The sequence below is a fragment of the Wyeomyia smithii genome, chromosome 1 (assembly GCF_029784165.1).
Source record: "Wyeomyia smithii strain HCP4-BCI-WySm-NY-G18 chromosome 1, ASM2978416v1, whole genome shotgun sequence".
NCBI classification, from domain to species: Eukaryota; Metazoa; Arthropoda; class Insecta; order Diptera; family Culicidae; genus Wyeomyia; species Wyeomyia smithii.
Window position 1 is genome coordinate 116,259,600 of NC_073694.1, and position 14,109 is coordinate 116,273,708.

A 14,109-nucleotide genomic window follows, 5' to 3' on the forward strand; every position below is an offset into this window, starting at 1 on the left:
TTTTAGCACTTTAAACTGCTGGAAGGCTGGAAGGTTACCAATCTACAAATTATTAAATTACCTACATGATCTTCTTGTCTTCAAAACGTATTAACAGCATTTTTCTGATTGTAATCTCTAGAATAATACTCGAATGCGAACTTTCACCCCGTATTGCATCACATGCAAAAATGTTCGCACTAGATTGATGGATAGTGAATTTGTACATACAAACATACAAACTTAAGATAAAAGTAAAAGATTATTTCGGTGTATCACTGTTTTCAGATTAAAAAAAATCCAGATTTCTCAGTAAGATTTCTTTTGTGTGTCGCATAAAAGGGATTAGAAAATTGAAATTTTCATTAACGCTTGTTTAACACGGCTGTGTTCTTAAAATGTATGAAAATTTTCACAAACTTATGCCTGAGAGAGCTCAATTTTCCCGAACTTCGAGAAGATTTTATAAGAATTTTAAAGCGATTTCTTTCAGTTTTCAGTTGTATCAAAAGAGTTAAGTTTTTAAGAGGTTTTATTTATAATGTGCAACAGATGTACGGGGACTAAGAAAATATACCAAATATAACCACTTTTTGAATATTCCTACAGAACATTACTTCCTTTTCGTACACAAGCAGTTTTTTCCATCTTTTATTTATGATTGAATTGTGATTTTTTCTATTCTTTTCTGCAGATACGACAGGAAAAACCCTACTATGTAGCAGATCCAGAAGTAGACTCATTAGTAAGTAAAAATATGTTAATAAACATAAGTAAATCATTTGTAGGTTATAGGTTATTCTTGAAAAGATAACACATTTGTACCATTTTGTACAGGAAACCAATAATTTTACTCTTTTTCAGATGGTGCAAGCTATTCAAGTGCTACGGTTTCACCTCCTGGAGCTTGAAAAAGTAAGTATATTTTTACAACATGTTACTCATATGTTGCGACTTGACGATATCCTAATGTGACATAACATATTTTCGACGCTGATGTTATTCTCCTACTGTTCGAGCCAGCCTAATGATAGAAATTGTCCTTGACCAAAATGAAATTTTTATTATATCTTTTTATTGCTGTACTACAATTAGATTGCCTACCGATCTGAAAATATATTTGACAAGAGTTGTTTGAAAAATGCCAGAAATTTCATTACCTTTTTATAATTTCACCACTTCCTTTGTTATACAAAATTCTGACAAATGTATTCATTTCTCTAATTGAATTTAATATTAAAAGTTGTGCCACTCTTTTTTTATTGCTCTACTCATTTACAGTTGAAAATAATTAAAGTATCTTCTTTCATACCATTCTTTCCGGCCAATAGGAAGCATCTGCCGTAACAATAAAACATGTTCTATAAAAATACTAGCTGCGAAAGCAGGTGAAAAGATAACTTCTCCTTGTTGTAAGATAGCTTACACACGGGTCGTACAAAGTTCGAATTTAATAGAGATAGTCAGAGAGGAAAACTAGTGTGTGGGCAATTTTCAATAAAATAAAAATGTAAATTAATTTTACAATTACAAATTTTTAACTAATCGCTCCAATGTTTCATTTCCATTTTTTATATGCTTTCGTTTTTTCTTTGGGCATTTTCGTTTATAATGAAAATAAGAGCTCGTTTTCTGAATTATCTCAAGGTTTTTGTAAGTTGTGCTTGGGATTTTTGGTGGAATGACTCTAGATTGAATCGTCGATGATTGACGATTATTGTTAGTGGTAAGTACCGTTGCGCTAAACCTTCAATTCGCTTATGAGCGATGTTTATTCAGTGATGAGGGATTTTCAATCGAAAACACAATTGTTTGCATCGCTAAAAACATGAACTTTGAAACGCTAAAAATTTAATCACCAAGTGTGCAGTAATTCGTCAAAAAATATTCACCGTATTGTTGTTTACGCAACTTTTGAAAACTTTTAAATGTAACGTTCAGTCCCTGTGGAATACTGTTGGTACTGTTCGTTGCTTCTCTTTCCGATAGATGAATATATACTTCATTTTATATCGAAAAGTGTTGTTCATACTAATGTATCCAATTTTCAGTTGTATTTTCACTTAGGTAATTCGATGATGTTATTACTTTCAATATGTATACGCTTCGGGACGCTTTGCACACTATTTTTTTTTTTTGTTCACACAACATTTATTTGACACGGCACAATACAAATTAATGTTTTACGGAGCCAATTATATCTAATGCCTTATGGTCTAGAATATCTTATAATCAAAAGGCAAATTCTTTACCCTCGCTGCCGACTACGAGCTGAAACTAAATCTAATACTAAAACTAACATTTTTTTTTTTTGTTTTGCTGTTAAATTGGCATCTTGATGCTCTTCAAGTAGCTATAAACATGTAGCATGTATGGCAAGTTTCGCTGAGCGAGAATATCACGAACTGGCACATAGGGCTGTATTCCTCGGGCCCTGAGGGTATCCAAAAGTAGAGATCTGGCGCCGCAGAATTCAGCACACACCCAAACCACGTGTTCAATGTCTTGATACCCCAATCCACAAACGCAATGATTACTGCTCGCCAGCCCAATACGCAAGAGATGTGCATCTAGCCCGTAGTGGTTGGACATAATCCGAGACATCATGCGAATGAAATCTCGTCCTACATCCAACCCCCGAAACCAAGGTTTGGTGGAAACCTTGGGGATGATGCTGTGTAGCCACCTCCCCAGTTCTCCCTTATCCCACGAGGCCTGCCAGTTGACAAGTGTACTCTGACGTGAAAGTTTTAAAAATTCATTGTAGGCAATTGGTCTGTTATAAATATCACCGTTTGTTGCGCCCACCTTAGCCAAAGTGTCCGCTTTCTCATTGCCCGGAATTGAAAAATGAGAAGAGACCCACACTAAGGTAATCTGAGAAGATTTTTCGGATAAAGCACTCAGATGTTCCCGTATTTTCCCCAGGAAATACGGAGAGTGCCTTACATCCTTCATCGATCGGAGAGCCTCAATAGAACTGAGACTGTCCGTAAAGATGAAGTAATGGTCCGTGGGCATTTTTTCAATAATCCCTAAGGTACACTGAATTGCAGCCAATTCTGCGACGTAAACAGAAGCAGGATTATCGAGCTTGTAGGAGGCGGTAAAATTATTGTTGAAGATACCGAAGCCAGTGGACCCGTTGAGAAGTGATCCATCAGTATAAAACGCATTGTCGCAGTTGATGTTTTTATATTTGTTATAAAATATTTTAGGGATCTGCTGCACGCGAAAATGATCCGGGATTCCACGAGTTTCTTTCATCATGGATGTATCGAAAAACACAGTAGATACAGAAGTATCTAATAAGTTGACACGATTGGAGGTGTATGAGGAAGGATTTATACTTTGAGACATGTGATTGAAATACACAGTCATGAAACGGGTTTGAGAATTAAGTTCAACTAACCTATCGAAATTTTCAATTACCAAGGGGTTCAAAACCTCACATTTGATGAGAATACGAGTAGTCAGATCCCAAAAGCGGTCTTTTAATGGGAGAACGCCCGCCAAAACTTCCAAACTCATCGTATGGGTCGAATGCATGCAACCTAAGGCAATACGCAAACAACGATACTGCAATCGTTCCAGCTTGAATTAATGGGTGTTTGCAGCGGAGCGGAAGCAGAAACACCCGTACTCAAGCACCGACAATATCGTTGTTTGGTAAAGCCTTATGAGGTCTCCACAGGCACCCCACCATGATCCAGTAATTGTCCGGAGAAAATTCACTCTTTGTTGACATTTTTTCATCAAATACCGAACGTGACATTCCCAGGTGCCTTTCGAATCGAACCAGACACCAAGATATTTAGATACCAAAACCTGAGAAATCGTTTCACCCATTAACTGTAAGTGGAGCTGAGCAGGCTCGCGCTTCCTAGAAAAAACTACTATCTCAGTCTTCTCCGGAGAGAATTCGATACCTAGCTGTAAAGCCCAAGCAGACAAATTGTCCAAGGTATCTTGCAATGGTCCTTGCAAATCGGCAGCTTTGGCTCCTGTAACAGAGACCACGCTGTCGTCTGCAAGTTGTCTTATCGTGCATAAATTTGCCAGACATGCGTCAATGTCATTCACATAAAAATTGTAAAGAAGGGGGCTTAAGCATGAGCCCTGGGGAAGACCCATGTAGCTAATACGAAAAGTTGCCAAATCGCCATGCGTAAAATGCATATGCTTTTCGGACAACAAATTATGTAAAAAATTGTTCAAAATTGGTGAAAATCCTTGTCGGAAAGCAACGCAAGACAGTCATTCGTTCTTTGGCACGGCGGAAGCCAAATAGAGTATCTGATAGTAGACCGTTTGATTCGACCCAATGGTCTAAACGACGGAGTATCATTTTCTCCATCAATTTCCGGATACAGGATAGCATTGCAACCGGCCTATAAGAGTTGTGATCAGAAGCTGGTTTTCCCGGTTTTTGGATGGCGATCACCTTCACTTGCCTCCAAACCTGCGGTACAATGTTTTGCTCCAGGAACTTATTGAACAAGTTCAACAAGCGCCTCTTGGCATTGCCGGGTAGATTCTTCAACAAGTTGAATTTGATTCTATCTAACCCAGGCGCGTTATTGTTACAGGACAGGAGGGCAACTGAAAATTCTGCCATCATAAAAGGTGATTCTATCGCATCGTGGCCCGGAGACGTATCGCGAACAAAGTTTTGCGCAGGAACAGTGTCCGGACATACTTTCCTGGCAAAATCAAATATCCAACGACTTGAAGACTCCTCGCTTTCGTTGACCGTTATACGATTTCGCATTCTTCGGGCTGTGTTCCAAAGAGTGCTCATCGATGTCTCCCTCGACGTTTCGTTTACGAACCGGCGCCAATATCCACGTTTCTTTGCTCGGATCAAGCTTTTGAACTTGGTCTCAAGCTCCAAATACCGCTTAATGTCGTCGGGTTGACCTTTCACCCAAAAGAAGGCCTTAAACGCGTCGGATTTTTCCGTGTAGACATCGGAGCACTCTTTGTCCCACCACGGAGTGGGAGGCCGTTCTTTGATCGTCACGCCGGGATATTTCTTCGTTTGGGCTTGCAACGCGGCGTCGAGAATCAAGCCCGCGAAGAGGTTGTATTCTTCAAGTGGTGGGTGATGTTGAATCGACTCGACAGCTTCTGATATCATTCCCTCGTATAATTTCCAATCGATATTCCGTGTGAGGTCATACGGAATATCAACTGATCGCGTGCGAGTTGAACCATTATCAATTGAAATTTGAATAGGCAAATGATCGCTACCGTGGGGATCAAGGACTACCTTCCATGTGCAATCCAACCATAGCGATGTTGAACATATAGATAAATCTAAAGCACTGGGGCGCGCTGGAGGTTTCGGAACGCGTGTCATATCCCCGTTGTTTAATATTGTCATGTCGAAGTCGTCGCAGAGGTTATAGATCAAAGAGAAACGGTTATCATTAGAAGGGGAACCCCAAGCCACGCCATGAGAGTTAAAATCTCCCGAAATCAAACGTGGCGAGGGAAGAAGTTCTATTAAATCAAAGAGCAGCCGTTGCCCAACCTGTGCTCTGGGAGGAATATATATTGAGGCAATACAAAGCTCTTTACCTTGTATTGTCATTTGACATGCGACAACTTCGATGCCTGGAATCGAGGGGAGGTTAATACGATAGAAAAAATAGCACTTTTTAATCCATAAAAGTACTCCTCCATATGGGGTGTCTCGGTCGAGGCGAATTATATTAAAATCATGGAAGCTAAGATCTACATTTGAAGTGAGCCAAGTTCCACAGAGGGAAAATGCATCGCATTAATGTTTTTTAATCAAAACTTTAAATGAATCAATTTTGGGGATGACACTTCTACAATTCCACTGTAAAATAGAGATAGAATCCTTCATCTCAGCCGATGAATTAGCCATCGAAGGATACGATCGCTGCAAGGAGGGGCCATTTAGCAGTCAACTGCTTCAAAAACGATCTAACTGTTGGTAGAAATGCCAGCAGAAGACTTTTAAGAGGATCAGTTATGTTGAAATTTTCAAAAATCCAGTCCACAATATCTGAAAACTTCAGCAGTCCAGACTCTGGCTGAATCTTGGACGAAAAAGAAGGAACAGTTGGGTTTTTTGATGTTCCTGGAAGTGCCGGAAACTCCTTACTTGAATTCAATTTTGCCAATCCCGGAGGAGTTTGCTTCGGATTTTCTACAGCACTTTTTTGTTTCTTAGTATCAGTCACTTCAGATGGAGACCTTCTCTGTCCTTTCCTAGGAAGCCTAGGAGAAGAAAGGTTTTTCCTCTTCCTAGATTTCCCGGGTTCAACAAAAGAAGATTCCCCAACTGAATCGTCAGAATCAGATTCATCGGATGGCAAGACCTCGAAGAGATTCGGGGAAACCAGTTTGGTGGCAGCGGCCTCTTTGAGCATTTCTGCGAAAGTGCGCTTAGAGCGCTCTTTCAGAGACCGCTTGATCTTGTCTTGGCGCTGTTTGTACGCGGGACATGCAGACAGCTCATGCGGAGTCTGCCCACAATAGAGGCACTTTTCAGCACCCTTATTACAGGCGTCATCCACATGTTGCTCTCCGCACTTGCCACAACGTGCTTTATTGCCACAGTGGGAGGCCGTATGGCTCAACTGTTTGCACTTGAGGCAATTCATTACCCGCGGTACAAACAAGCACACGGGCTGACGCACCTTGTCCACGAGCACATAGCTCGGCAGAGCAGACCCGGCGAAAGTCACGCGAAAAGAGTCTGAAGGGGTGTAAGTTTTTACACCCTTGTCGAGCGATACTGAATGTAATTGCTTACATTCAAGTATCTTGGCAGGTTCAAGGCTAGAATCCTTGAAAAGGCCTTTTCCAGCCTTCAACAGGTCCTCGACAGTCAGACTCGATTCGCTGACCACACCGTCAATCTCAACGCGAGCTGGAATGTACACGTGGTACTCCCGCGTGAAGAGCTCACAAGCAGCAATCTCGTTTGCTTGCTTGAGGTCGGACACCAAAACACGCAGCTTATTCGGGCGTACTTTGGTAATTTCAGTCACGGCTGTAAACCGTGCCAGATCTTTACATATTTGCATTGTGTTCAATGCTTTCACTTTCGGCCGGAAAAATACAGCCCCAATACCAGCTTTGCCCTCCGGATACTGCTTAAGCCGATGGGTAGCTTCCTGCGGTGTTCCATTCTTAACCCTTGGAACTTTGTATCCGGGAGGGCTAGGCGGTAGAACGAGCGGGTTTTCATCCCCGCGTTCGTCGTCCATATTGGACGCGTAAGCCACACACGCAGAATGCCAATCAACAAATAATATTGTAGAAAAAAACCAAGAAAAAAAAAACTACTTATCTTCTGCAGCCGCTCTCCACCGCAATCAGCGCACGGGCGATGCCAATCTCCAGTCCTTCACACAAGAGTCCGGTAGCAAAAGCTGCAGCCGCTCCAGCCACACAGCAGCACCAGTACAGCCAAACAGCAGTACGCCGGGTACTGGATCTCTCGCAGTAGCGACACAACGTACAGTCTGTGGCGTACGGTAGCAATAGGCGATGATGCGTTCTTTTGTCTTCAATAGACGACGGCAACGAGCAGCAGTGCACACGCAATACAATGCACGGTGACCTTGAAGGCGATTACCTGGTCGGCACTATCGAGATCGAAATGAAATTGCGACCGAACACGACGAGAGCATAACTCGGAATGATTTGCACACTTTTGAATCAATTTGATGTAGTTGTGGCCATGGACACTTAAAGTAATGTGGAAAACTGAATTGAAATAAAATTTATGTATTCGGTTACAGATTACCAATTAGCGGCGCCAAATTTTGATTTTGGGTTCAACACTGAAGATTGTTCGTATATTTTTAGGAGCATTATTAACGTTAGTCAAATGTTATTATATGCAGTGCTCGATTGATTACTGCAATTTTTAAAATACTTTGAACTTGAATTTGCAACTCCCGAATAAAAACAATGTACTATAATGTGAAATTATCTCTGATTAACATAAAAAGGTAATCGAGTTTCGAAATTTAATGGAGTGGTAAATAGATAGAAACCTGATACAAGTTTACGCTCAAGTGCTAAATTCTATAATATGCACGATCAACAATAAGTTAACCATATTTTTTTATCTTATTTGAACTAGCATTTCGGATCTTTTTCCAAAGTTTTCCTTGCACTTCTTCATGGTTAAAATATTGACTATATTTACTTATCATATGGTTTATAAATAATAACATTGTATTATCGAGTGTCTCACAAAATGTGCACCAAAAGCTTTTTTTAAGCTGCAGATATGCAATGTACCTACTTCAAAAACTGTTCAACCGGGGTGGTAATGCCAAATTTAAAATCCAGACGAATGACTGTTAAGACCATCATTTACGTTGATAGTAGTAGTGGTGAGAATGGAAATGACTTTTTGACTTTACACGCATAACGTACTATAGATTGTAACGTAGAGTTTACTGAAAGTGTATTCCCGAAAAGGCACCAGCGAAATAATATGTACCCTTTGCATATATTAATTCATCAACGCCGCTGATTAGCATAATTTGTCATGAGTTTCGCCAATAGCGATTCGAATAACGCAGGAATATTATGTTTAACGGAAAGCTTTAGAGTGCTAGTTGAGAGCAATAAAGTATATGTGGAAGAAAAGGAACACCAAGCGGTTTTATGTACGAATATATTAAAGAAATGATACGTAGAATGTTTTATCGGTTCAGTTTACCTACCTAAAAACATTTTTGTGTACGGAGCGGACGATTTCAACCTGTTTTCAGTGGTTGGTTTCGTCTTCTGGCATTTTTTCTCCTTCGATATTTTTTTTGTTTGTTAGGACCGGTTTTCACAGACTACTGCAACCAGAAATATAATCAGGAATAGAATGTGTGCTCACCAATAGCCTAAACTGTAACATTATAGGAATGAAGCCCCTACCTGAAAAGGTGTGTCTGCCTATTACATAGGGACGTTCCCAATTTATCGAGTCAGCTGTCCTACAGAACCTTTTTATTTTCGGATAAACTTTCTCCTTACTACTCATTTATATCCTAATGTGCACAAGCCTATTTTCATTCTAATTCTAAATTACTATTTTTATCGTATTAATAAAATTCGAATTCGACGAGGATGCCTAATTTGTTCAACACGTTGTTTTTTGTCTGATGAAGCGAGTTTTTGTGTAAATATGATTTTTGACACCGTTATCTGCAAATTGAAATTAAGTTTTTCATAGTATTTTTTAGAATTACGTTAAGCATATTATTCGATCTTATTACCAAATGCCTACAATATATTATTGCCATATACTGCAAAGTGCTGGAAAAGTGCTCCATAAATTTATAATTTTCAAGATGATTAAAGCTCAAAAGTTATTTCGTCTATTCATGTTGTTAGATACGAGTTTTTAGCTTATAATCAGTTCAGATCAGTATATTTAGAATGAAATATAGATTCATATGGTGCTTTGTGGTGCTGAGTTTAAATCTGATTGTTAATGAATCTACGTTATAGTAACTCAGTAGGATCATTGATATAGGCTCTGGCCGTGTTTTTATCGTACATTGTCTAGCCGGAACAGCGCTGCGCTGAAGTTTTCAAAAGTGGTGAAAGATCAACTCGTAAATATCTAATACATCCATACAGACATTTAAATTTACTTTTTCTACCTTCTTGATTCGCTAGGCTTTTCATTATAAAGATCGAACATTCCTTTGAGAGAAATATAATGACGGGTCTGTGTCTGCTGGATATTGATATTTATGAGAAATTTAAATGATATCTTATATCTGGATATGTCTCATGCAGCATTTCCTCCTGCCGTGTTTTGTCTACTAAAACAGGGTGAGGTCTTCTGAAGCGAGAACAAGAAGACTTAAATCGTTTGTAGCGAATGAACTGAGAACACCAAGAAACGAAACAAAAATACGATTTAAGTTTCGTGAATTTTAATTTCTATACTTGCGGCGCGATTCGTATACGAGATTTGAAAAAAAATCCAATCGGAAAAGATATCTTTCTTTTTTAAACTTTTCGTTCTCATCTTCTTTAAAAATTAACGTATGGTGATTGAAGAAGTTGAAAACCTCAAGCGGTGGTATAATGCACGCAGAGCAAGAAAATCATATTTTTAAATGTTAGAATCAGTATAAGATAATATTGAATCGTATTCAACAGGCGAAACGAAACCTAAGCAAGGTTAATCTCCCTCTCATTCTTCACTGCATTGGTTAGTTGGATAACTAAGTCTTCTGACAAAAAGTGATTCTCCACATGGGCTCCTCACTGTTACCCACAAGATATGAATAGCTCCGCAAGCCTTCGGCACAATATTACAAAGACCTGCACCACAAACTGGATGACAAAATTAGGAATATAGATCGTACGGCTTGCCATTGCTCGATATAACGGGTTGCGTCGCTGGGTCAGCTTTGTTACTTTCGAAACCGGTTTTCATCATTCTATCTATCCTTTGAATATTTCCAATAACCGTTCAGTGACAAAAGGCAAAAAAAGTTGTAATAAACGTTAAACCATTAGAAAGCACACCAGGTAGTGTCTGTTAATTGCTCTTGAAGTGCAAATAAACATGTTTTTGTGCTTTTGCTTGCTTTTTTTTTTAAACAAATCGATGTTTTAAAACGAAAATGCGGATGTTGTAAAGATGAAGGTTATACAATATTTTTATATTGATCAACTAGTTATGACTAGTGTCTTAACTCTGGAATGATAACCATATTTTAATTTGATTCAATTGAAAATTCAAGTTTTTCTTCATAAACTATTGATGAATGGTCATTACGGTGTTAACACATCGATAAACACAAACACCTGAATTTAGGTCTTATTATTACTTCATTGTTTAAGGAGAATACGAGGAAAAACGGAACACTATTAGAAAAACCTAAATTGATCCACCTAGCGGTCAGACCCAGCCTTTCATCATCTTTCTCAACTTATTTTTTGTAAAAAATAGATTTACACGAACGCTTCAATCCATTGAATGTATATTCACTTTTTAGGTTCTAAAAAAATGATGTTGTAATCTATACATATAAAAATGCAGTCCGGTCTGTCTGTCTGAATAAGGCTCAAAAACTACCGAACCGATCGACGTGAAATTTGGTGCCGATAAAGGTTCCTATGATAGTTTGAGACCCCTCCCTCTTCTCCCTCTACAAATTAAACATAAATTTCTGCACAACTCAAAAACAAACCAAGCAAGTAAAACCGAATTTGGCATGTGGATGTTTTAAGGAGTAACAAATATCTCCATAATAGTTGCACGCCCCTCCCTTTTCTGAAAGGGAGGGGTTCCATACACATGAAACACAAATTTCTGCACATCTCGAGAACTAATCAACTAAATGGAACCAAATTTGGCAGGTAAATGTTTTCAGTGGTAAATAATATGTCCATAATGCTTTGACACCCCTCCTTCTTTTGGAAGAGAGGGGTGCTATACAAATTAAACACAAATTTCTACACATCTCGAGAACTAATCAACTAAAAGGAACCAAATTTGGCAGGTGAATATTTTCAGAGGTAACAAATATGTGAATAATGGCTTGACACCCCTCCCTTTTCTATAAGGGAGGGGTCCCATACAAATGAAACACAAATTTCGCACAACTCAAGAACCAATCAAGAAAATACAACCAAATTTGGTATGAGAATGCTTTTAGAGGTAACAAATATGTTCCATAATCGACCTCAGGCAACATTTTGGATTGTAAGATGGTAACATCCGGTTTCTGGAAAACAACCAAAAATGGCCGATTTCCACCCAATATAATAATATCCGGATTTAAAATGATACACAGGAGCTCAAATCGACCACAGATACCATTTTGAATTCTAAAATGGCGACTTCCGGTTTCAGAAAAACAGCTGAAAATGACCAAATATGCGTATCTCCGGAGCCAGAGTGTTGCTAACCTAAAGCTAACCTCAGACACCATTATGAATTGTGTAATGGCAACATCTGGTTTCTGGAAAACAGCCAAAAATGGCCGATTTCCGTCTAACATGAGTATCTCCGGGTCAAGAATGATACACAGCAGCTGAAATCGACCACAGACCCCATTTTGGATTCTAGGTTGGCGACTTCCGGTTCCTGGGAAACAGCCGAAAATGATCGAATTACACCCAATATGGGTGTTTCTTCAACCAGAATGACGCTCAGAGGCCAGAAATTATCTTAAATACCATTTTGAAACCCAAGATGGGGACTTCCGGTTTGTGAAAAACAGCCCAAAATAACCAAATACCATCCAATATGAGTGTCTCTGGAACCAGAATGATGCAATGAGCTATTAATTGACCTCAGGCACCATTTTAAATTGCTAAATGGCAACTTCTAGAAAACAGTCGAAAATGACCGAATTATACTCAATATGGATATTTCCGTAATCGAGATGATCCATAGAAACCAAACATTAACCCTGGACACCATTTTGAATTTAAGGACGACCACTTTTAGTTTCTGGAAAACAACCAAATAACTAAATACCTCCCAATATGGGTATTTCCTGTGTCAGATTGATGCCAGAAAATCTGCTGAAAATGACCGAATACCACCCAATATGAATATATTCAGAATTGAGGCGATGTACAGAAGCCAAAAGTCGAGGATGTTGTCATTTCGATAAAACCAATCATTTCAAACGATTTGTTATTTGACTTTGATCATATCCTATGGCCGATTCGTCGTGCATTTGCAGACTTTGAACACATCACAAGGAATCAATGAATTTGGAACGTTCAAATAGTACGACACCACATTTTAATTATGTTGAGGCCACATATATCGATCGAAGCAGGTATAGATTCAAATAGTTTTTGAATTTCTTTTCTTTCCATAGCTTTTGAGCCACATATCAAATTGTTATGAAGTTTGTTTTTTGTAAGTTTGAGTCATCTCGTTCGTATGACACTAGTTATGTTCAAATAAGTCATGTAATCTTTGAGATAATAGACTTTCGTAGTTTTAATACCAATTTCATACATAACGGTTGCTTAAGTTCGATTATAATCAAATGTAATGGGAACGTATAGGGCAGCCAAACTTTGAAACCACGTGTTCAATCATAATTCATCAGTTGACCCTTAACTAGCCCGCTCATTTGATAACAATATCAATCAATTAGGTTGTGTAGTTTCTAAGATAATGAAGTTTCGTGATTTTCACATTTCGGTACATTACAGACGAAGTTACAGTTTGATTAGAGTAAAATTCAATAGGGTGTTATGAGGTCATTTGACACCAATTTTGTGGAAATCGGGTCAGCCATCTCTGAGAAAAGTGAGTGAGTCCATATTATCTTCGGAATATGTTCCTTTTCATAGCTAGATTTCACATTTTTAAACATAACAGGCAAAGTATTAGTCCGATTGCAAAACAAATCAATAGGGTCTTATGGGGCAACTAGACCTTCCATTTGACACTGATTTTATGAGAATCGGTCCAGACATCTCTGTCAACATGAGTGAGATTAAACAGTCTTCAAAACACGTTTCTTTTCATAACTTTTGAACCACCAATTCAATCTTTATAAAATTCAAAAGTTAAGGGTTTTTAAGGTAGCCCGTTCATTAGAAACAAATTTTGTTCAAATCGGTTGTGTGGTTTCAGAGATAATGATGTTTCATAATTTTTACATTTTGATACATAACCTCTAAATTATTAATCCGATTGCAATGAAATTGAATAGGGTCTTATGGGACAAAAAGACCTTTCATTTACAATTAATTTCATGAAGCCATCCAGCCAGCCATCTCGGAGAAAAGTGAGTGAGAATAAAAATCTGCACATACACACACATACACACACATACACACACAAACACACACACACATACAGAAAATGCTCAGCTCGTCGAGCTGAGTCGAGTGATATATGCCATTCGGCCATTTGGAGCACTTTTATATCTTCGGTTTTGCAAGTGATTGCTATACCTTTCTAGGAGAAAGGCAAAAAGTGGGCAATATTGATGAAAACTCGAAACCAGATTAACGCAAAAAATCTTCTCTGGAGTAATATACCAATTTTCTGCAATTTGAGAAAATTAATAGTATATGCTTGCATATACTTTTCGCTCTCAATGTCTTAAATGGTTCGATTACATTAGAAAAAATGTA

At 38.5% G+C, this 14,109-nt stretch overlaps 1 protein-coding gene across 1 annotated transcript in view; it reads left to right on the forward strand.

Moving 5' to 3' along the window:
• The window catches only part of LOC129716645 (homeobox protein homothorax), an 85,297-nt gene that overhangs the window by 65,329 nt on the left and 5,859 nt on the right, over window positions 1-14,109 (forward strand). The window contains exons 4-5 of the mRNA XM_055666483.1: window positions 674-724; window positions 844-894. Coding sequence (XP_055522458.1) covers window positions 674-724; window positions 844-894 — 102 coding nt within the window. The remainder of the gene's footprint in view (window positions 1-673; window positions 725-843; window positions 895-14,109) is intronic.